This window comes from Gallinula chloropus (assembly GCF_964237585.1).
Source record: "Gallinula chloropus genome assembly, chromosome: 1".
In the NCBI taxonomy this organism is placed as follows: Eukaryota; Metazoa; Chordata; class Aves; order Gruiformes; family Rallidae; genus Gallinula; species Gallinula chloropus.
Genome location: NC_140085.1, coordinates 70,352,882 through 70,378,655, shown reverse-complemented (window position 1 = coordinate 70,378,655; position 25,774 = coordinate 70,352,882). Strand labels below are relative to the sequence as shown.

Genomic DNA, 25,774 nt, shown 5'->3' with positions numbered 1-25,774 from the left:
AGGTGTCTTGAGTGTGGGCATCTGCCTCCCACATGGTGACTCCAGGCTCTCCTTTGACTTAACAGAAAAGGAGGTGCTTTTAGGGCAGGAGTCATCCAATCTGTTCTGAACATTTATTTTAGGATAAAGCAAGCCACACTGCAGAACTACTGATTTCTGACATCTTTATAGCGGCAACATAATCTGATTTACGGAGTTGAAGTTCTCCACATCTCATTAGACAAAAAAACACCCACAGATTTCAGGGAAAAATGCAGAGCTATGACACAAGAACCATTTTAAAACCAAATGCCCAAGTCTTCTGTAATATCATGTAAGCTTTGGGGGCAGTAATTTGATTACTTAGAAAAATACCATGCTCGGTACCCAGATCACAGAGTCAGGTTAGCCTTGGACAACAGTTTACCTGTATCTACCCAAAACCTTCCCTCAGTATCCTCTTTCCGTGCCAGGAACCTCTCCCTTTCATTACAGATGACAGCCTGTTGATAGCAGATTCCTCAGCCCTTCTCTGAGAACTCATCAGCACAAGTGGTTTGTAATGGATATCTCAGTAATCAAACTTTTCACATTTCAGTTTTATTTAGTTATTCTCAATTTATCAGAAGCAATAAAATGTCTACATTTTAATGTTCACAAATTGAAACTGGCATGGGTGTTTTAAATAGGTTTTGTCTTTTTTACTTTTATATTAAAATACTTTCAACAGTAGCAAAGTGTACGTGCCTAAGTGAGAATTCTGTAGCACCATGCTGAAAAGTCAAAGCTAAAAAGGAATTTAACTTAACTATTTTTAAAAAATAACAACAAATTTACAATGCCAGAAGGTCCTGGCTCAGCATCTGGGGTCTGTAGACAGGAAGTCAGTCAAATGCTTATATCCAGCTCTTCGACAGTCAGGAGACTTGACTAGTCTATGATCTATGGCTGTCAGTTGTTTGCTTTGTATTACAATTTTCCTATTTTGATTTGCATCATGACATTTAATTCTTCCCTAAGTTCATTCAGAAGTTCAAAAGAAACCTCCCAAATGGAAATTGTACAAAGTACAAGCTATTTTTTTTTCAACAAGTTCTTACTCTACTACTTAATTCAAAATTTGAAAGTTTTTCTTAATGCAGGCCTTGATGCAGGCATTAAGAAATAGCTAGAAATTCTCTGGCAAAGCAAGCTTTACATTTCTGAAACTGGGACAGAGGAGAAGGATCTGCCCCTACCCGCTGAAGCACAGACTTGTTCTTTGTTGAACGAAGTTTCCAAGTGCCACAACTACTCAAACCAAATCAACCATGATCAAAATTAAAAGTAAAGCAACTTGAAATCTACATTTCACCTACCTTACTTCTACAGACATGCAAAAGCTTAATGGAAGTACACAAAAGCAGCTGTGTTCAACCGCTAGGAATTCAATGGCTTCTGCCTCTCCATTTTCAAACTTCTACTACAAAGTAAACTGGATGAGGTAGGACAAGTCATCAGCTTTTCACAATACAAAGACTAATGTTACGAGACAAAATGTCTCAGTCGGAAAATAAATGGTAAATACTTAGAAAACAAAATTTCCTTATTAGGATGGCGGTAAAATTGAGGGAGTTGTCATCAGATGAAAATGTAGCCCTGCAATTTCAGGATTAGAATATGAATTAGAGCATTCTCTAGATGCCAAGCTATTAGCTCCTGGGTCAAACACAAAAAGGTCCTCTCTGTTCAACATTTTTGTGCTCAAACAAGTCTTAGCAGCATCCGCTTTCTGTTGTCCGACAAGGCTGGGTTCTGAAGACTCGTGCGTATTTATGCTGAAAAACAGCAGGATATAAGACTTTCCATATTAATCATGAGGATTAGAGACGGTAATGCCAGGCACGGCTAATAGATTTGGGAATGCAGAAACACTTCAAGTTCGAGCTGCACTCAAAAATCACTAGATAATGGTTGGATCTGTACAGGAGGCAGAGCGTCCTTTCTTTACATTCGCCACTAGTAGGTGTAAGTGGGTATCATCTCTGGCTCTGAGAATGGAGAATAGGAGGGAAGATGAATAAAGAAATATGAAGTAAAGACTGAAAAATTGGGGAAAATCAGCCATATCATCATTGTTTCCTCTTAACGCACACATCCGCAGACGCACGCAGCCATTTACAACTGCTTTATCAACAGGAGCTCTGCTGACCATTTTAAATCCAACCCATGCCTTAAAACAGGTAGCATACGTGCTCAGAAGACAAATATTCACTTGAGCAGAAAAACATAAGACCAATTCAACAGAGCAGATCATACATTTTTAACCTCATAGCACGGCAGGAAAATGCTTTAAACCTGTAGCAAGTCAATGAGAAATCTTCCCTACTGGTAAGCACAATAGCAGCCATCCATTTCAATAGAAGTTTATCAGCAGTGAAACCTGACCGAGATAAATGACGAAGCTGTTGAGCCACAGCCTGCTTCTGCCTGCTGCAGGCTGCCAGATAAAATGGGAACAAAAGCTCCCTGCTGTACCCCCTACCAGTCTCCATTAACCCCTGCTGATGCTTTATTATCGTCTGGGGGCTCCAGAAGAGCATAGCATGAATCAGTGTGTAAAAAAAAAAATAAAATAATAAAAGCTGATATGTGGCACAAACAAACCAGAAACATAGCTTGCAAGAAACATTCGTTTTGGTAGTGCTGCAATTAAATGACAGTTCTGAGGATTTCCACATGCTAGGGGGGAAAAAAAAAAAGCAAGCAGCACAACATATTTGACGTCATGTATGAGAAACTACTTAAGGGCAATGGAGTGCAGGTATACAAACATGTTTCTTCTGCTTTTACCCCTCTCACAGATATATACAAACACATACAAGGAAAGCAGGGACCAGGCATATGTTCTGACGTCTTCACATCCAATCCCAAATTTCATCTTTTGATCCTGTCACAAATATCCTCTTTGTTGCACCTCCTCCTGTGTCCTTTCTCCAAACGTAAGTTTAATACATTTACTGAAGGTCAAAGCATCTTCTACTAAACCGATATAAAAAAATGGATGGGAAGGGCAGGGAAAGTGTTACAAATCTCCTCAGGATTCATGGTTGCCATAGGAGAGAAAGGCAGTGGGAGGAAAAGGGAAGACTTGAAATGTTAGTAATATTTTAGCTATGATAGATTTAGTCAGTGTGATTGCAGCCTGAGATTTCTGTAGCCGACCATAAGAAAGTCAGTCTCTCTCGAAAAGATTACAGAGAGGCCACACAAGATCCTGGGGAAAATTCACTAAGATTCATCAGTAAACTCATCACTATACTTGCATTACTTAGTACATTCGAGGGAAAAAAAACCCCAAACCTTAAACTGAACCATTCTCTTGGATGAACATCCCCTCTTCAACCCTACAGAGCCTTTCCATGCTTTACTAATTACAGAAGCTGTACTGAACTCACACTCTCATCTGTCACTATCAGAGGTCATTGAATTTCAACCCATTTCTCTTCCCCTGAAGTCCAGTTAGCAAGCAGCAACATTATGGCCAAGGAAGATGGTGAAGTTTTTCCTAAAGGTTTTGCAGCAAGGCAACAGAATGAAGACTTCCCAGACCTTCAACGTGTTCGAATACCCTCAACACAGGGAAAAAGACTGTATGGGTTCCACCCAAAGATCCACCCGTCCCTGTTTCCTGTCTCAGAGAATAATCAAAACTCACACTTACAGAACAGCACCATAAAGCAAATACATATCAAAACTTTGCAAGAAGCTTCTTTAATTCTACAGTAGTTTACAGTTCAGTGATTTGTGGTTCAGAAGGCAATTCTGTTTTCTAGTAAACTGCGGAATTCACTTCCTTAGAGTTACCCAGTGTTTCCAGTAGGTCATGTAAGCTATTAGATCCACAACCATTTCCACGACTTCCCACACAGTGAAGAATCACCTGCATTTGTCTGCTCTGCACCCATCACCTGACAGTATCATTTACAAATGCCAATTTCTTCTATTAAAAAGGAGGCGGGGTGGGAGAGGGTGGGGGGAGTCCTAATCACCCTATACATAATTTTCTTGATTTTATAGATCTCTCTTATATACCCCTAATGTAGCACCTCTGCAATTCAAAATCCCAAACAAGCAACACCCAAATCCTCAAACAAAACAAAGCTCCCAGGGCACCAAAGAAAACTGTGGGATCATTTCTTCTCAGTTGCTTGAAAGGTTTTAGCTAGTTTTTTTCAAGATGTTTTGCATGTTTACAAGAGTTAACAAATGTTAACTTTTTATAACAAGCAGCAGCAGTAAACTCATATCTCTAACACTATGAGCCTCACAAGAAAAAGAAAACCTAGTAATTCTGAAAGGTTAAGATGATAAATCTTCTCCAATGCCTTCTCCAATGCCTTGCATAGATGTTACACGACAACCTGGAACAAAATAATTCTGCTGGCTCACACTGGTTTAAAAACAATGAAATTGAAATTGTCCCAGCAGACTTTGTGCCAGATCAGATATCTTCAGACTTGCCACAGAGGTTGCAGTGCTGGCATAAACATTCCATCATGTGTTCTAGCCAGCCTGACAGAATTGCAGCAGTGAGCTCATGCCTCATCTAGATGAAAATTTCTATCACACACTGATCCAGCACTGAACAGAATCATTATTAATGAATATGGAACCGTGGTCTGAGTCAGACCCAAGCGCATGAAAAAACCTCAAAGTTTTGGCAAGCACAAGAGTGGAGAATGCCTGACTTTTCTTCTACAAAATACATTCTCAAGTCCAAGACAACATTAGGGCTGAGCGTTCAAATCTGTTATAAATAAATCTCTAAGTATAGCTAAGACCTTTTTTCTCCCTCTTGCTGGTAATAATGTTAGGCGAATTACAGAGTACAAATCCTGTTTTCAGGTGAAAGAAAACTGCTCCCTGAGGCTCTCCCAAGGAGTGCTTCAAAGCAACTCACCTTGCAGGACTGGAGAACAAACAGTTATGTGACCTTTCAGCAGAAGACCATGACTTCACATTGACTTACTTGAAGTTAAAAATAAACAATTTCATAAGGCTAGATAAGGTGTTGTGCTTAATGCGATTAGTGGTAAGGATTCACTAAGGAAAGCTGTAATTCAACAAAAGAGTGCTAAACCTACCAGGACATCGCAAATGTAGGTAAGTGCTATCACGCACCAGGCAGTAGCACAGTCTTTTCATAGTCAAGTGAACAAATACTAAACACCACTACTTCCTCAAAGACCACCAAATAGATAGTAAGTGTCAAATTTCTTCCATAAATGTTATATAACAAAACCAACACAAGATATTTTTCAATGTGGGAGAGAAGAAAAAACAGGTTTTTGTTTTCAATTAAAAGGTTCAGCAGAACATACCAGAAAGAAAAGAACGTTTATCCCCTTGCTGGAACCCTAATAAAACAAGGGAGATGCAAGGCATGGAAGATTCCTGGAAGTACAAATAGTTATGTGTAAAATGAGATTTACTTCTTTAAAATATGTTCTACTAGCTTTTAAGCTGAGCAGCAAAAAAGATTTTTTTTAACCTACAAACAATATTGCAATCATTTCCATTTTATACACAGAAAAATGAAAAATAGTGAGTAAGTTTGGACAAAGACAGAAAAAAAAACCCTCAACTGTTTCTTTAAGCACAAATTAACTGTTACCTCATTGCCCCTTTGAGCCATACTGGAATTTAAACACCTACAAAAGTAGACTAACTCCATTCTGTGGCTTCATGGAATTAAAAATGCAAGTGCAATGACAAACCTCTATTTTGTCAGTCTTGGCATCTCCCCAGTATATTTTGCTTTCTGCATAATCCAGTGCCAGCCCATTTGGCCAGCCAAGCGAGGTATTCACCAACACGATTCTGTCCGAGCCATCCAATGCTGCTCTCTCGATCTTTGGGATTTCTCCCCAGTCCGTCCAGTACATGTACCTGCAAAGGAAACAAAGTCTTATGAACTCTTAATAACCCAAGCTTCCAATATTCACATAGCTTCTTCTAAACTAACCATTCCCTGCACGCACACCGCACACAGAAAAGTACATTTCTAAGCCAAATGGATGTCCTTACACGTAAGGACGCACAAACCATTCAGAAAGCACTGACATGTGAACACTGTCCCTTCAGACGAAATTATTTATCAGCCTTCTCAGCAAGACAGTGCACCTCGTGCTGTTAGCTACAATAAACAGGTCAACACAGACCCCCAAAACACTTTTAAAAGCAGGAGAAAAAACCCCCAGAGACACTAACATGCCTAGGCCAGGTAGACAAAAGGAACAGTAGTCCCTGTGCCTCAGAGCTTTAACTTTCAAAGAATCCCAGCGTTTTCATTTTGACATCACAGAAGTTTATCATTGCATCTGCACGCATGTAGACAGAGGTATCTTTGTTACATGACTAATACTTTTCAAAAATCCTCATGAACAGCTGCTCACCCAGCCATGGGATCCAGCACGATAGCTCTGGGTTCTTCCAGGTCTTCTGAGATCAAGATTTTTCTCATGGTCCCATTAAGCCTTGTAACTTCAATACGGTCCGTGCCGGTGTCAGTCCAGTACAAATTTCGGGCTACCCAGTCCACAGCAATGCCATCGGGATGCGCGATCTGTGCCGTGACAACAAACTGACTCCCCGACCCATCGATGAACGAGCGGCGGATGGCCCTCACTTCGTCATCTGTCCAGTAGATGTATCCTTCCAGAGGATCAAAGTCGATGGCGATGGCATGACGGATGTCCTCCAGCGGCAAAACGATGTCTGTGAAATCTGGGGTGTCCAAGGAAATTCGCCTCAAATCCGTCCGGCGGGCTAGAAGCAACAGTTCAGTGGCACCTACAGGAACAAGGCAAAAAACCCAACTCCCTTACAAACACGGCACACAAGTTCTGTGAACAGTCAACCCGCTTCAGCACAATTTCGTACAAGCCAGTCTCGCTGCCTTCACTGCTCAGGACCCAACCTAACCAATGGGCACCACCAGACAGTTCCACTCAAAGGCTTCTGAACGTGAGGTTATTTCTCTGCAGAGCAAATCAGGTGTGTTTGTAGAGAAAATACTGCGGTCATTTCCTTGTCCAAAATATATTATATGTTGGACATGTTTTCTTTCCATATCATTCCCTCCAAAGAGACCAAAGTAGATTTCAGTGCTGATGCTGCTATTTTATGCAAATCAACAGATGGCCTAGAGGCTCTTAGATGAAAAATTAATTATATAAATAATTTACTGACTGCTTGCTGTTGTTAGTATAGGGACAACCGTGACAAACAAGCTGCATGTTTCAACACCCTTAGAAGGGGAAAAATTTAGCACAGAATGCCACAAAGTAAACCTCCTTTGAGAAACACCTATTGGAGAAATCAGTGTTGGGAACTGACAACAATCCAGTGACCACACAAAGCAAAAGAGCTGTCAGCTTCTCCCATATATTTTGAGAACAAGCTTATTGAAGCCATGAAGATAAACAACAGTGCGTCTTACAAAGTCATTTTGAACTGAAGCACACCAAAGCCTTCTTGGCTTTTAGGTCAAAGTAAGAATCACAATAAAACTAAGACCATCTTGCACTGCAGAAGGTGTTTTCACATAGGACAACACAAGCTGCCTAATGGTACACCGTGCTGGGCATCTGATCAATGACAGATGTACTTATTGTCTATTCTAATTCATTCGCATTTCATTTTCTATCCTATGTCACTACACTTCAGTGTAATGAAGGATAAACAACCACCACACCCCATTCCAATTAACTTGGCTTATCAGTTTGGAGTCTCAGGGAGATAAGCCTGGCTCAGGCCTCAGGGAAGCCTGAGCTAAGGTGAAAAATGCATGCATCCTAAATGCAGGGAAAGTCTGTTGCAATGGCTCTCAAACAGTGAGGGGAAAGGGTTTGGCAGGGACTCATGTAGGTGTGAGGACAGGAGTGGGGGGGAGGGTGAAGAAAGATGGGGGAATGTTAGGAAAATAAATGCATTAACACTGCAATGAAAGAGAGGTATCACCAAGCCACATTCTGTCATTGTCTGCATCTTGAAGGTATAAATAAGAGCTAGAAGACTAAGAGAGCAACAACTAAAGCAAGCAGGTTTTGGATTCTAATGCCAAATTTCTTTTTTGAAAGAGTAATTTATTATTGTTGGTGTTAGACGAAATCTCACTGCATGCCGAAATTTGGATAGATGACAAAGCAGCCACTGCTTCATTTACAGCAAGTGACACACGAAAAAAATCTAAGGTGCTTTCACGGTGCTGCAAGAAACAGAACCTTTCAACAACTGAAGTTGAGAGAATATTACTACAAGTGTTCCTGATCGACAGTCCAGAAGGGATTAGGATCAGCTTTGAGATCCTCTGTCCTAGACCATCTTGTGTTCAGAAACTATTGTACACACTATTCAATTTCTCTTCTAGTGAATAATTCCCGTGCTTTAATTGCTATCAGGAAGGGGGAACCTGTAATTACACATTTATGCATACTTCATGTAAAGTAATGTAAAGCACGTGGCACAGTGAATGGAAAACAGGCATGTTGGTAAGGGGGTTTTATAATTACAGAAGCAACTAACCTTGTCACAGCAGTCCACATGTATCTCTGTATTTGTTGCTACTAAGCATATCAAACAACCCAGCATTAAGATCTGAGCATTCAGCTGCATTATGGTCATATAAAGTATTAATATGTAATTAACCCAAACTACTTAGGTTCAAGAACAAAATCCCTAGGACTTTCTTACCAACTTCACAGTCATTTATCCAACTTACCTTCTCAACACAACTATGAAAATCATATTAAAAAACTCCACAAACAATAACACCTGTTTTGCATTATCTAGTAAAACTAAGGTTGAGCAAATGCACTAAACAGTTAGAAAGCTATACGTGTCTACCACGCACAGAAAAAACGTAAGGCATAATTTAAAAATAGTCTGGGATGCCCTAGCTGATGTTAACAGTCATTTTGGAGAACCAATACCAAGTCCCAAGACAGATTCATTTAAGCACAACCATGTTTTTGCTGAAACTCACCCTTTAAATTGACCAACTGACCTTGCAATTCTTCTCAAAGACAAACCATTTCAACAGCTGCAGCATGCTGCGTTCAGGCTGCCGAGCTGTTGTTTACTCCAATAACCTGCTGCATCTCAGCTTTGCCTCAGCATCTGGCTGTGACTGGCTTTCTGCTAACCCAGGTTGCTAAGGATTTCATGCTCTTTATCTGTGGCCTTGGTTAGCATTCCACCTCCCACCCCCTACCCCACCCAATCAAGCAATAAAAAGTTTAAAGCTTACTTTAGAGCTATTACCTCCCATCTGCAAACTGACACCTAAGTTGCTTAGTTAGACCAAGAGTCATTCTATCCAGGAAAAAGAAACTGAGAGTACAGAAGCATCTCATCCCAGAGCAGGCTGGTAGATCACTTTGAATGCCTTCAGGCTCGGCATGACAATAGCAAAACCAGCGAGTGAGAGAGCTGGGCACATTTATGGACCCATCCCGTTATCACCTTGATAGCAGTCAATGAGAAACCCCACATCTCTAAAACTAAACCAATTAGCACTCATGGCAAACTCCAGCTGTACAAAGTTTGCCTGTCGAGGCACTGATGGCCACTCAGAAGACTGCTCAAGGTTGCCAGGACATAAGAGAATCAATTCTGTTCACTTCTATTCCCAAGACTAATTACGATGCAAAAGCTAAAGCACGACCACAGGACCTCCAGACTTCTTCACTCCACCTCTCCAAGAAAACCCCTGCCTCTAACAAGTGTGACAGAGAACATCACAGGTATGGAATCTTACTTAAAAACCCAGGCAAACACAAAAAAACCCACCAAAAAGGCAGGAAAAGACAATGCAGGCTGCATGCCAGCGTAACTTTTTCTTTCTTTCCAATTTATCTGCACTTACTGGGAGAATGGAATGAGCCACAAACATAAAACACCTCGAACATCAACTGGCTCAAATGCTTTCCAAAAGGTGCATTGAGTCTGCACCCAGAGCTCTGACCTCAGCCTGCATATGCAGACAGGAGGTGGTTTCTCTTTTAGCCACCTCTGACTGCACATGCAAGGATGCAGTAACCTAAACTGACGTACAGGGGATTTGGAGTGGAGTTTGCAGCCCACACTGCTGTCTTTTCTCCAACTACTAGCCATCTCTACTGCTCCCAACACAAGCTTGGTTACAGGCACAAGCACGTCTCCAATACAGTGCTGGGTTTGAGGGCACAGACTAACAGGTAATGCTGGGGTGGGTGCTCACACCCTTCAAACCACCGAGCACAGAGTTCCCGTGCCAACACTTGCAGGGTGAGGAAGCATATGACTGTCCCACACTTAAGTCAGGTCCTTCTGCTCACGCCCCTGTGCTGCTCTCCTACACAACCCTAAGTGATTTTACCAAACCATAACTTATTTAAAACAAACCAAAAAATCCCCAGACCCTCCCAAACTGGTCAAATTGAAGACCAAGCTCCAGATTCTTTTTAGCAATGCCTCAAGCACTGGGGCATTCAGGGTAGCTAGCATTTTTTCTAAAAAAAAAAAAAAAAATCAAGTCCCTTTACTTAAGATGTCTAAATACAGACATAAAAGCTTTACTCCATACTCTTATTTTTGAGAGCTTTAGCCTACTTTATTAAGCATTTTGAAAGCTGGGATTACAAGCTCAGGGATGGTGCATTACATTAGTCCTGGAACTAATACTTTACTCAAAAAGTCACTATTAAAAATCAAAATAATTTAAATCTATGTGCTAGCTGAAGTCAAGGGAAGGGGGAGAAAAGGGGAAACAGAACAAGCATGCAGATGCATGCAACAGCATAGCTTTAAAGCCCAATGCCTAATGCCCTACTAACCTTTACAGTTAATTACATCTTCTCAGTGATAGACAGGCCTCAGTCATTTGTAAGTTACTGAACTTTAAAAGTGTCAGTGGCTGCTGAGGCTACTACAGCTACACAGACACATGCTCAGGAATTCAGACATAACAAGTGCTAGACTTAGGTCATGTATAATGCATTTTCTGTATCTGAAAAATCAAGAGTATTAGTTCACCCTCAATAGAATTAATCACATTTGACTAAAATATTTCCCCAGTTGTAAAGTCTCTGTTGTCAAAGAGCCCCTCCTACCACAATACAAACAAGATTTTTTCATCTAAACAAGCTCAAACTTAAAACTACAAAGGCAAAAGTACACATATCTCAGTATTTTTTTTTCCTTTCCTTTAAAATAAAATGAAGAGTTAGGGTGCTAAATTAACATCTTGATCTCTGCAGGCAAATCAGGATTCTGGCTATTCTCAACAAAGAGACTTTGCCACAAAGCAGTCCTAAATTGCAAAAGGAAGTGTAAATTTCTGATTACTGCCTCCAGGCCCACAGAGGAAACGGGCTGTGAGAGTCCATGAGCAAAATAAAGGCTATTTTCCTGGAAGGGAATGAAACAGCCAAAGCAAGGCTGAAATCAGAGTCTGAAGCAGTGCTTTTTCAAATCAGGAGGAAGCTTCCATCTCCTTGCTCAGCTGAAGTCAGGCTTCTCAGTACAAACCACACATCCATACAGGTAGTAGCACAGGCACAAAGTAAGTTAAATTTGCTACAGGCAAAGACAGAAGCTGAGCATCTGGTCTGAGAGGTCTATGATTGTAACTGCAATGACAGGCCCATAAGACAAACCAAAATTTTCTTATAAAAACAACTATTAAACAGGTCATTTAAACATAGCACTGCCAAACTGTGTAGATCCAGGCCTGGAGGTTGGTGGCCCTGCCTGTGGCAGGGGGGGTTGGAGCTCTATGATCCTTTGGGTCCCCTTCCAACCCAGACCATTCTATGATTCTATGATTCTCAGAGCAGCAGTGCCTATAGTACTGAAAAAGAGAAACCCCAGTATGTCCTGCAGAAGAGGACAATAAATTACCAAGGATACAACCACAGCAGCTAAAAGCTCCCTGGCAGTGCCTGGGTGCTCAGACAAGACTGCCCGTGGATGTTACTGATGGAGGAACGGCTGCCCATGAAAACAGCTTGCTTGTTCTGCCTCTCTCTTCTTTCAGAGACAGGGATTTACAAGCTTTCACCTAGGCAGTGGGGGAAGCAAAACGTGCTACAAGCTCCCATCTCAGATACATAACTGCTTTGCTTTGTAAGAGGAATAAAAATTATTCCATGAACAACCAGGCAGCATTATAAATTATTAGAAAAACAGCTATTTTTATTCCAAGTTATCAGCCTTTCTTGAAACACCTTGGAGCAGTGTTTCTAGATGGAGGGGAAGGGCAGGGTGGGTATGATATTCACGTGTGTCTTGAAACCTGGTAAAACTCTAAGGTGCAATTAAAAAAAACCCCAAACCTACAAAACCCAGAGAAACTAACACTGGGAGAAAGGGGAGGGAGGAAAAAATTTCCTATAAACCAAGATTATTCAAAAATGCTAGGTTGTCATGGAAACCGCTCAGGGAGGGTCAGCCATCCTCACCTTTGGCTGCAAGGATCATCTGTTAATGCCAAAGCACTGCAAACACCACAAACACACACTCAAAATTCACCCGTCAAAATCTTCCCTGTCCAGGCTGGGGCTCTCATCAGCGCAGCGTGAAATGAAGTTCTCTCCTCAAACAGCTCCCTTTCAGCATGAAACAATTTGGTTTAGGAACAAGCCTGATTTTAGTCTACTCTTAGAATACAAAACCGTCTCAAAGGAAACTCTGAGCATCATTTTTCACCTTTCTTCACCTGTAAGTCACCCCCTCTTCCCCCCAAAGTCACGTACACATTCTAACTGCAAACCAAAATTTAATCACTCAGTGTTTCATTCTGTTGTGGCATAATAGATGTATACTGAAACGATCAAGGTAAAAAGTGTTCAGTTCTCAGGGTTCAGCTCTACTTTCACAGCAGATACAGTAAAGAGCCAAGTACAAAGAGAAAAAAAAAAGCCAATAAAACCCAGAACCAACCTCCCCCACAGCACACACCTGAAAAAATGAAAATAAATCTGCTTCCCTGGGGTCACTGAGCAGCCTAAGAAAGGAAGTCACCACACATGTAACAGATTCACATCTCAAAATCTGGTCTGTGGCTAGTTTGGCTCCATTCGACTGCCACACACTCCTCCCCATCCCAAAACAATAACTGTAGCATTCACAACTACAAGAAGAAATTCTGCTGTATATCTGCCTTGGAGAGCTCTGGAAAGTTGTTGGTCACTCACAAAAGCCCTAAGCCTACTACCCATACCTCATTTCAGTGAGAGGAGTGAAAAACTAGCCAAAACGAGTTCATTGTTTTGGGGTAAGCTCACCTCTGGATGCTGAACCTGAAGCTGCCTCGGACTCCTCACAGAGGTTAGCTGTGCACAGGACCACTGCAGTTGCGTGAAACCAGAGCATCTGGTGGATAGTTTGAGTAGGTTGTTTCACCTGGGTTATATTCTAAGTAATTTCTGTGTCCATAGAGCAGTGGCATGCAACTCTCACTGAGCTAAACACAGACTCAGTTTTCTCCCTGCCCACCCATCCTTCTTCTTCATCTTGTTTAGGAAAGATGTAATAGCACAACAGTGGCTAACAATACAGTATTCTATTGACAAGGGCAATATGATGTACTTGTATAAAGCTTTTCTGAATACAGATGGGCAACATGCTCTAGGAAATGGTTTAACAAACTTCCTGATAAAATGGGAGCTGTATTATGTGAGCCAAATAGGCTTTATAGCTGGCTGGAAACAAGTTTGGTTTCCCATGTGCTCAGGGAGTGGGAGAAAAGAGCAATAGCTCTAAATTTCTATTTAGGAAGAACAGAATGGCTAAAAAAGTGAAATGATGATTTTGAGTATCTTTACATGAGAAGTTAAATTCCTTTTAATAAGGTTTGGGTTTGTTTTGGCCTTTGGTAATTCCCTTTGATACACTAGAAAGGTGCCATTCAGCACTTCAGCACAGGGCAGTTAACCTTGAGGCCACGGGTCCGAAACCGAGCAGGGAAGCAGGCACTCCTGTGAAACCACTTGCTCCTTGAAACACAGCACGTGGGAAGCAAAAGGATACAGCCCCTCTTGCCAGAAGTCCCTGGCCCTTTTCCTATCAACAGGAAGCCAAAGTGAGCAATTTCTCTCAATCTCTGCAGGGCTTGTTCCAGCTGTTGTCCTTAGTCCTTCAGTCTGTGCTGCCTTACCTTTCTGCCTCTGCTTGGCAAGTGACCAAACTTCCATGGCTACCTGCGCACCACACAGACTTCTGTCTGCTTTTGGAAACATGCCTGCACTGGGTAACAACTGCTTTAGCAACCTGCTGCCACAGAGGAGTTTATCTGTGCATATCAAGTGGGCTTTTTTATAAAAAGCACATGAAGTTGTGTCACGTTCTGACTAAATATGACCAACCCAGAGCAGTATTATTAAAGCTTTCTCCTTGTACTGGCAGAAAGGGAATTAAAAACCACAATGTTGTGCATGTACTGGTAAATTCTTACAAACAATCCTGCAAGGCTAATTTTGGAGCTGAGTTTTTCACATAAAAGCAGCCATTTATTTTAACAAGGCTCACACAGACACAAATAGCCAGACAAAAATGATCAGCAAAGAGCATGAAATAGCACGAAATTAAAGGAAATACTGAATAGCAGCTGAGAAGCCTAGAATATTTTTAAAGATATAAAGACAATTAAGCAAATATTTCTGTATGTATTTAGCCTGCTTACAGTAAGTTCTACTGTATCTCTCTTCCTCCATTTACCTTTGTCATAAAGAGATGATCTGCACAAATGATGGTTATTTATGAGGAAGCTAATTATCTCCCAGTGTTTATTTTGATCCTGTTAATGTATTACAGCAACCACAGCACAATGCCACAAGACCTACACTTAGAAAATGTAACAATTTAAAAATCATATACATTAGCCCACAAGGACACACTAGGAGGCGTTTGGGATGAGCCCTAAGTCTCGGATCATGTCTTCAGGTTTAATGCAGAAAACACTTTCAACACCTCTAAAAACATGCCATTCTTTTGTGTTTCTCTATACAGATGTAGGTGCCTGACTTGATGCATGGGAACTCAGAGAGATTCCAGGTGTGTGAAAAGTAGACAAGATCTTAAAACAAGTTTTTATTATACAAACCCATTAGCCAAATGCCAATCAACAGAAAAGAAATTTAGAAACATTTTAGAGACAACAGACAATGTAGGTATCATTTTCTCTAAGAAAAGGGAACCACAGAGCCCCCCAAAAACTTGCAGGGAATTAGTGAGAGAAACAGAACTGCAACATATATTTTGTAACAGTAGCTAACCTGCTCTTCAGCCATGAGACTTTTTTTTTCTTGGGTTTTTTTTTTTTTTAGAAAAACAGAGGGCATTTTCCAATCATCTCTCTCTGTATTGCAAAAACATTTCACAATTTGCCACCTCTGGGTATTATATAGTGAAGCAGAAGAACCCCTTTCCCTCCAAAAACTACTTTGTGCTTAATCTAAAAGTATTTTTAAAAACAAAGCCTACCATCTTTGCAGGTCTTTCCATTCTCAAGAAGTTTCACACCAGTGGGACATGCACACTGATAAAAGGGCTTGGTAGGAGACATCAAACACAAGTGGGAGCAGCCACCATTATTAATTCCACATGGGTTTGTAGCTGTTAAACATAAATCACACAGATTAATGCTTCTGATAACGAATGACCTCATCTCATGTGTTAAGACACATACGGCATTGGAGTGGTAGAATCGGTGGCAGCAACACAGATTAAAGAAGGAAATGATAAACACAGAACAAGGAAAAATTAATTCCAAGTGTTGAGTAGTGGGGTATTTATGGTACCAAAATACATGGATGTTGAACGTTTCCTTTCTTGGGGAAGTAGCACTTAGCTCTAAACAAGAGCCTTCTTTCAGCTCTGCCCTTCTCATTTTCACAAACTATTCAACACACCCATGCTGAACGTATAGTACACTGTATATATAAAAACAAAATGCAAACCCAGTAAATTAACACAATGATTAAGACAGTGGTTATTACACAGAGCTAGTCTTGCTTAATATCACCTGCCAAATTAACACTACTTTCCATTCAGGAACTACTACTTGGGAAAAATAAAAATACCATGTTGCCTGAAGTGATGGCACATGAAACAGAAAAGGAATACAACAACAGGATGAATGTGGCAGGCAGGAAAAATAAGCAAGAGCTGGGTTTTTTCCACTTAAAAAAAACACAATGTAGAGAATATTTGGTTTCTCCTTGTGTCTTTTCCCAATCTCTGCATTGGAAAAACTGCATCATGACATAAGTGAAGCCACCCACCGTCACTCAGAAAGACCAATTAAGACTTTTGCAAATCAGTTCCAACTCGCAGTTAAAAAAAGAAAGCAAGACAGCTTACCATTTGGCTGCCTTTTTTGGCTGAAAGCGTGGATATCCATGGGAGAGAAGATGTTGGAATGTATTTCACGCAGGTCCTCCCCGGAGTACTTGCTGCAGGCCAAGATCGAATGCGTGTTCCAGTCAGTCCAGTACAACGTGTCCCCGAACAGCGTCAAGGCGAAAGGATGTGGAAGGGAGCCTTTAACCACCGCTTGCCTGACAGAGCACAGGGAAGAAAACCAATGCTCAAACACCAGTCGTGCTGCAGATTTTGTGAAAGGAAATTTTAGAGTCTTAAGAGCTGTCGATCAAAACTGTATTTATGTGGAACAAATAGAGTGCATCCACTTTGGGGAATGATGCCGGGGAACAACACAGGAGTCATGTGTTCAGGCTGTCTGCTGATGCTGAGATGTTCAACCCTACTCAGTCTGTGGCCATTTCTTCCCACCCTTTTAACACTCATTACCAACGAGGCTCTATGTCACCATGCGCAAGTGGGGAGAATGCCAGATGACTTTACCCATGTCTGACTGCTACCTGCTGATAGACAATGTACATCATTTTCAGCCTCAGCAGATTTCAAACTGAGATAGCATTTGGTCAATTAGCAGTCCATCCATCTCTTCCAGTTTTGCTCTTTTGGACCATGAGAAAAATACTCCAATGGCAAATGGTTTCACTCTAAAGAAATCCTTAAAGTTACTTTTCTTTATTCATTATTATGATAATTATTAAGCCATTGTTTTTATTTTAAGCAGTGCCATTAAACAGAGTTGCACTGATCTTCTGCCATGGTAATGGTATCATTTCTGAGCAAACTGGGTCACCGCCTGTCTCCAGGTTCATAAACAAAATTAAAGAGTATACCCATATATTTTATGTATATATACAAACACATGCTCATTAGCCATCACAAAAATGCAGCACAAACATTACTGAAGACAGTTTTTCCAGGTTCTTGTGATGTAGAAACTAATTATCTGTAGTCAGGTTCCTCAGAACTGGAATTAAGTAGCTCAATTCTTACAGTTATTTTATTCAGAATTATAAAAAAACCCAACCTTAGGATGGAGAGGCCCCTGTTGGCCATCTGGACCAACACCCTGCTCAAAGCAGGACCACACAAATGCCACTTACAGAAGCTCCTCTTCTCACCTCCTTTCTTCCTAACTACATGTGTACACACGCGTGGGTTCCCATGTACACAAGCTCTCACTGACCAGTGGAGATTGCCGCCCCACTCCCGGACTAAGCACATGATGGATTGACACACAGCTCCTACTGCTCCTTCAAGTATGGGGAGCACTACAATGACCAGCCTCCCAGTTTCCTACTTCCAGGGAAGAGAGTCATTATCTGTATATTTACTGAGAAAACACCCCTACACTGTAGGCATCATTTTTGCAAAGAAGTCTCTAACTGAAGTCATTTAGTAGAGGACAAAAATACTCTTATTTTTCAAATATTTTCTGTTAAAATAAAACAGAAGAGTATATTAAAGCATGAAACTTGAAGGTGTCTTCTGCCAATGATTCTGAGTACAAAGAGACTGCAGTCATTACTGCTCTTTCACCTTAGCTTCTGGAAAAAGATGCATTATCTTTAAAGCTTCTATTTTTTTCTGCTCCTGAGAAAAACACATACATTCCCTTACTTGTCACTCCAGTGTTCCAATTCCACACCAAACAAATTTTTCTATTTCTTGATATTTTGCACTCAAAAGTAGGACATATTATCTTTCCTTTCTTATCTCTGTCTGGAGTCAGGTATATATTTGCTTCTAATTAAATGCACCAACTAAGCATCTTACAAAAGACTATTGTAATCTAATTTACAGCTGAAACCTACCAGCCAATGAAGCCAGAATGACACAACACACTCCTGCACCAGGAATAAAGGCATTCTAATTCTGTAAACATTTTTTTACCAACCCCACCCCCAAACTCTAAATGCACTCAGATTTGAATAATTTTAGTTTATAGCAGGCTTGGAGACTATAGAAGCCTTTATGGCAGTTTTATAACAATTGTCATATGGGACAGAAACAATACAAGTCCAAAGCTCTCACGAATACCAAACCTGCACCAAAGACAGCATTCCCATGCACAAGAGAAGCCACCTTTTTATGAAGCATTCTGACTGCCTTGCTATTAACCTAAAAAAATAAAAATCAGAAGAACTTTACATGTGATCAGTATCCACCATTTCTATAGGGAATAAATCTTTGAGTACAATAGATGCTGTTAGACATGCCCAACTTTCAGACAACCATCTATTCATATGGCAATGCTTAAGGTGAACTGTGACCCTTATTTAAGCGAGCCCTTATCTGGAGAGATTCAGGAGTACTTCCTTGGACTGCATCGCTGGCCGCAGCCTTGAAGCAATTACTCTTAACTTGGGTACTTTTTCTCAGCAGATGTAAGGTGCCATCACATGAGAATGGCTCTGGGCCCAAACACAACAGCATGTATTACTTGCATCTCATTAAGATGAGTGCTATCAGTCACACATACTCTGTATCCCTTGTTTCCAGCAAGCCATTACGAGGTGATAGCTCGCTTCCAATCAGCAAAACCAGCAGGGCCTTTTCCCCCTCCAAACACACTTCCCAGGCCGCACCATCAGCCTTGCAGAACGGCAGCACAATGTGTGCCAGCACAGAAGCAGGGGCCAAGCTGCACTAAGCAAGCCTCCGAGCGAGCCTAACGAGCCAGAAACATCCTTCTGACAGCTGCCCTGATGCTTTACTGCGACCTGCTGCACAAGGAACTGCAGAACTCTCATTTTGGGGGGTGAGAAGAGGGGTCCCAACTTCTGTATTGATTATTCATTAAATACACCCAGGCAAACAAAGGGGAGCAGAACGCCACCTGTAGCACTCCACTGCTGCGCACGGTTGACAGGAGTGGGCGCTTCCCACCTACTGGTGTTCCACAATCTCCCTCACAGGGTTGGGGAGCAGCCATGTCTCCACGTTTCCAGCATCACCGGGAAAGCCACCCACTGGGGTACCAGCTATGGCACTTCAAGTGTAATTGGACCGGCACATCCTGACAGCTCTTTGGTGGAAACTACCTTCAGCCTCTACATTATCAGCTCAGGCTTGACTGGAACAAGTGATAAGACAGCAAAAAGTACTGCATCCTGTTATCCTTCACTAAGCTCTTCAGTTCCTTCAAACCGCCTTACTCGTATCATTAGTCTTGTTAAAAAGCGACACCAGAGATGATGAGAAAGCAGGAGATGAGAATAAGGAGTAATGCTATTTGTTCAAGAGAAATCTCTAGGGCTTCGGCAACATGCATATTAGAAGGCACTAAGCACACACTAACTTTAATAATCTTCTCAGTTCTAGGCATATAATCACACAAACCCGCCTTTAAAATCTTGATAGCACCGCAATCTCTACTGGTTGGTTGGCTGGAAAGGAAATGCAGAAGGGGACAGCAGAGAAAGAAGGTGGGGAGAGAAAAAGAGAAAACAAGCAGTCTCCACAGAAATTAAATTCCATCTGTGCTGTGTATCATGATTCCCTAAATACCACTATTTATAGTATCATCATGGTAATCAGAGATGCGATTACAATAAAAACTTACTATAGTAAAGAGGCTTCTACTGCCTGAAGAAAACGTAGATCCAACTAAAATACATTCGCCTTTGTTCTATTCTTACTGTGTTAAGAAGCCTGTGAAATACTTTGTGAAGATAAAGAAAAAGGAACCAAATAATAAACAAGCTAAAGCAGGCATTACAAAAGGAGCTACTGAACTCTGAAATGGAATACATAACATGAAAATTCACAGACAATCTATCCAGTTTTATACTAACAATGAAAAAAAGCTCCTGCTTCAGGATAATACGCATTTCAGACAAAGACTAAACTCTCCTGAAATAAAAATTAACAGTAAAATGACCGAAATCCGTTATCACAACTAGAATTTCCTTAGTCTGCCTTCATTTCTTTCAACTAATATTAGCATTCAAATCCAGAAACAGATTATGGCTATGAAATTTAAGAATTCTTCACACCAAAAGAAAGCCACCAGAAATCAAGGTAATATGAATTTAAAATATCATCAGAATTTGTTTTTTCTCCCTAGAATTCTAATACATAATATTTTATATCCAAGCCTAATAGCATTTCTCCATAAAATAAACAAGAAAACACTTTCCATTAACCAAATTCTGGCTGTATCACAGTTGTCTAATGTCAGTACTGATCAGAACACCTGCAGAAAACCTGTGGTACTTCAGACCTCCTGGCCTGAACATCTCTAAACTGTTAGCATTCCAGCTTCACGATAGCAAAACTTCTTTCAAGTGATCTCTGAGGTTGCCTGTGCTCAATCTCCATACAAAAATGTAAAGACCCATCTTCTGGACCTTGCTTTTAGTGCTCATCATGTTAACAAAAGCACGTAACAGACTGGCTTGCGTGAAGCAAGTTGTAATGTTTTATAAAAATGTTTCTCTCCATCTCACGTTACTTAATGCCTGAGCATTTGGGAAATCACAAGAAGTACACATCTTCGATTTGTGACAACTGGAAATACTAGCATGTGGCTGAAGCACTTACAACATGAATCCTGCAGACCATCAGATGAAGCAGGATGAAAGACCAATGGACACCACAAGGATGGTAGGGAGCTCCCGTTCCCTCAGAAGCTTACAAGGTCTCCTCTCCTGCCAACCTTACAAATACCTTTGCAAAGCAAACTGGGAAAACCGAAGCTGGATTTTTACCATGAATGCTTGTTCAAATATTCCTATCAGAATACAAGCCTGGCTCTGATGAGAAAGTAAACAAGAAACATGACTTGTGGGATATTATGCTGTTTTTTGAAAGCAAAATATTTTCTCTTTTGCCACTTCTTTAAGCCACGATTAGCATGTGTTTCCAGAAAGTATATAGATAAATAACAGGTCTAGCAATGACATTTCAAACCCCACCTTCAATGAAACACTGCAAAAGTCAATCACAAGTAAAGCCGTAGTTGAGACATGAAGTCATTCTGTGGGTCATTTTTCAGGCAAACACTACAATGACAGGCAGGGTAGATGATGAAAGGCCTCTGACAAGAAGGAAGGAGGCTGGAAGCAAGCAGGAGGGGAATGAGGGGGTGTAGAAGGAAAGTGCACCAGTAGATCCACCAACTGCAGAAAGGTCTGTGCACTTCCTAACATGAAGCTGCTCTTCCTTTGCTTTCAGCAGGGCTGTGATCCCAAACCAAGTCCACATTTGCTGTCTCAGAAGCAGTATTGATGAGTTGCTCTGTTGATCCACGTGAGCTAGTCACCCTGTACTACATATTTTTATTTGAAGTCTAGAAATGCGCAGAGACTTGTGACCTAGTCACTCTAGCTCTATACAGTGTGTGTCTATCACACACAGTCAACTACAGATGTTTTGAAGCTCCACCTTTCCAGTATTTTATTTCAGAAGCACCTTGGGGAAGTACCAAGTAATTCACCCTAGCTCTGTGTCCAAATCTAATTAATTCTGCTTATGCAGGCTTCTCTAGCAGTTTTAATTAGGGCACTGTTCGTCTTCTGCACTGGCCTGTAATGTGTTGGAGAGGTATTGAAACAGGCTTTTCACCATAGACTGGTTTCTCCTCACTGCTTGAGGGTATGAAGCATTTTTATCTCACAGAAATATACGCAAGGACACACACTGAACACAGGACTTTATACCTTGCATGTCATGTCAGATATTGTACACATTATACACAAATAATGAAAAAAAACCAAACCCTCTTCTAAATGCAGGGACACAGTATTTTTAGTGTCTCGTCAAATCTGCAACTAATCATCTGGCAGACAGACATGAGCCGGTGCTTGGAAACAGAAACTAGAAAAATCAATGCTCAAGTGCAAACTTAAGACATTCACCTCCTCACAAGAGCTTCCCAGCTTTCTGACAGTTGCTGAAAGTATGTTTTCTTACAGTGGCCTCAAAACCCATCTCATTAGCACAAACACTTCCTGGGGGACCTTGTAAGTGCATTTCCCTTCAGCCAGTAACGTGTTAACTTATTAATTAGAACTGCTGCTGCAGGGGAAAAGAAGAGAAAATTAATTCAAGAGCTGCCTTAGCAGGCCAACCTATCTCGGGTACTCTACTCACAGGAGAGCTGTCTGCAATTCAGTTTTGTTTAATTAGTCCCACAAAAAGCAACTGTTCACTCTGATAAGAGCGGAGCGAGAGCTGTAAAAAACAAAACCAGCTCTTCTGTGCACCAATTTCATTTTTTAATTATTACATTCTGACATGAAAAACTGTTCGATCCTTTCTCTAGCTGGCAAACCAAGGGCATTAGTCATCAACTTCTGCGCTCTTCCTCTTTATTCTAATGAGCCCATCACTGGAGTAGCAAGGGCTAATAAGTCCCAGGGCTAGCAGGGAATGAACGATACATCATCCCTGTAAAATGTGCTGTAGAGGTGTTCTCCTGAAATTATGAATCTACCACAGATTTACTGATTGCTACTGCCTGTGCTGTCATGCTGCTTACCAGTTTTGATGGAGAGGCTCACCAACTCCAAAGGCAGCTTAGCTAGGGTCTGTCCAAAGAGGTGACAAAAAAAAAGAGCTTTGTTTCTCCCCCTGCATATTCCTCCCACCTGCCTTCTGTACTCTTCTGCTAGCCAAACCCCTGCAAGCAAGAAGCAAAGCATCCATGCATATCAATGTCCTTTTCTGACATATAAATCTTTAAATTTTAATTCTTGTGTAGTGCCAGGTGTAGAGACGTGATAGACTACAGGAATAAAAAGACAAAAAAAGTTGTGGATTCCTTACATCCTTAGAAATAGGCCAAGCTTTCCCTTTCACTCATTCCAAATTTTAGACCATTGAGCTCAGAACGTCAATGCTTTAATACTGTCAGTGACACTAATTAAAATCTTTTCCTATTTACATTGCATTCTCTCTCACCATCCAAACCACAAAAGCGGTTTTCTTTGAACTGTTTGAAATTCTTTTTTGATATAAAGATGTTAGTTCCTGCTAACTCTTTCTCACTTCCCTGAAAGCAATTAAAACTCATGTCACCCTGCTTTACATTAAGCTTTTAGTCACATTTATCTTCTATACACTCTTTCCCACTTCCCATTATGCAACACCGAAAAACTGGAGACAGATCAAATCTGTACTTCTCTTGCTAAAAGTTACCAGAACTATTCAGATCTAGAACACCGTATTTTTATGAAGCTGTATGCCTTTCAGTAACTCAATTGCCTTTTTCACTTCTTCAATAGCTCCAGCTTCCAACAGCATATTTTCCCAGACATGTTGACAGTAGGTAAAGCAGCAGAAAAAATAAAACCACTTTGCAACGATAAAACAGGAAAATCTATTTGAATCCAAGAATAATTTCAATAGCAATAACAAGAAGCAACCCCTTAATTTCTACATATAAAACAACAGTGAAAGAATGGACTAAATATTAAGAACAAATCACTAAAAGTAACAGTTTGTAAATAAACCAAAAAGTCTGGGTTTGGTTAGATTATGTACTTTATGATAATGATCTTGTCCTCTCCCATTCTTAACTCTTAAAGGAAGAGTAAGCCTTCTTAAAAGGGGATTTTAAAAGGTGGTGGCAGAAAAATAATTGGCCTAATCACACAATGTCATCTGTTCACACGGAAGCAAGGCCATTTGATCATGCTGGGTGTGTCTGTTCAGTATCCATCTCCTCCAACTCCACACCCTACGCATCTTGTATCTCTGGGCCAAACATTCAGGAAAGCAGGGATCACAGAAAGTTTTTATTTTCACTTTTTACAAATTTTCCTTAACAAATGGATGATCATGAAGACATGAGTGACCCTAAATCCCCTGTATTGGACTTGCCTGACAAGAGGAGCACTGAAATAAGCTGCCTGGGAACACTTAGTCTTCCTGCCAGCAGGAGTATACAGGGGACACAGGGTAATTAATGCTGGGGGAAGGAATATAAGGAGCCATGGGTGAACGTGAGGGATGGCAAGAAGGGAGAGAAAAGCTGGGGGTGGGGAGGAGGCAGGGGGTGTGTGGTTTGTGTGTGTGCCCAGGACATAAGAACATACAGAAGCCAGAGGGACTGTTGCTGCTCTGGGTGGAGGGATAAGATCCATCTAAATCCACATGTTATTAGTTCTAGCGTTCCCAGAAAAGTCTGGCTAGTGGGTTTTCTTGGGTGTTTTTGGGGTTTGGGGTTGTTTTGGGTTTTTTTTTGGGGGGGGGGGGGAAGGGGGTGGGGATGACTAGGAAAAAAGACTTAAGGTTTTGTGGGTTTTGTGGTTAGTTTTTTTGGTTGTGGTTCCAACACCCCAAACACACACTTAAAAGGGGGATCTCAGGATTTGAGGGTTTTTTTTTTTTTGTCTGCAGAAATAGAAATTGTCTTTTCTTTTTCAGTATTAGAAAATCAGTTATTGAAAAAGATGAATAAAATAATTAAGAGCCAAAACACAGAATTACAGCTTTAAAATACATTGAAAAAGGTGAATTTGCTGAATAACTTAAAGACAGTATTTAACAAAGAAGAATCACTTTAGAAAGCACCAGAAGATCTTTTTTCTTAAAGCAGGCAGAGGCTAAGAGGTCATAACAGAGGGGAAAAAATTACATATAAAAAACCATAAAACCCCACTGTAGAACAGCTTCATTTCTGCAATTCTTTATTTTTTTTTTTGCTTTCCTGATGATGTAATTGCAAAGAATAAAAAACTAACCAAAAAAACCCCTCCTAGATACAGATGTTGACTATTTTCTGAATCTTCAGAACTTTCTCACATGCCTAGGGAAAAACAGGTGCTGGTGGAAGTGCTGTAAGCTTCTGAGCGCTTAAGGGAAGTCATGTGTGCTGCTTTCCTCTCTAAAGGCAGTAATTGCCTTCTCTCCCTCTCAAATCATAATGTATTAGCACATTATCATAAAATATTTCTGATACATTTCATTATCAGTTTTTAAAAAAATAAAACCAACAATTTTAAAGCGTTAGACTGTGTTGTTTTAATGAGTATGCAAAAACAAATTAGTAGATCTAAAAAAGGCCACCAAAATTACTTGTCTATACAGATCTTTATTTCAGGCTTTACCCATTTTAGAGACTTTACTCTGAAATGAGGTAACTGCTGGGACACAGGTGACTTCAATTTTATGTCATGAGACACATCTGTTCAATGCAGCTCTCTGCAGACAGGCATGGTTTGTCAGCCCCTCACACCTTCACAGCCTCATTTCTAGAATGAATCGCTTCCAGGTCAGCCAAAGGCCAACCAGGCAAGAAACACTGTTAAAAATAAATAAAAAATACCAAACCAAGCATATTTACAATGCTGTCCAATCAACCACCAGTACAGAAAAAACTGGAAATAAGGCTGTAGAAAAGGAAGATTGAAAACACAGACTGGAGAGTCCAGAGAAGACAGGG

General features: G+C 40.8%; 1 protein-coding gene across 6 annotated transcripts in view; it reads right to left on the bottom strand.

The window, feature by feature from the left end:
- The window catches only part of LRP6 (LDL receptor related protein 6), a gene marked incomplete at its 5' end in the record, with an annotated part of 122,083 nt that overhangs the window by 41,797 nt on the left and 54,512 nt on the right, over positions 1 to 25,774 (bottom strand). For all 6 annotated transcript variants that reach the window (XM_084276314.1, XM_084276315.1, XM_084276316.1 and 3 more), the window contains 4 exons: positions 5,739 to 5,910; positions 6,417 to 6,813; positions 15,487 to 15,618; positions 16,366 to 16,562. In XM_084276314.1, the coding sequence (XP_084132440.1) occupies positions 5,739 to 5,910; positions 6,417 to 6,813; positions 15,487 to 15,618; positions 16,366 to 16,562 (898 nt within the window). The remainder of the gene's footprint in view (positions 1 to 5,738; positions 5,911 to 6,416; positions 6,814 to 15,486; positions 15,619 to 16,365; positions 16,563 to 25,774) is intronic.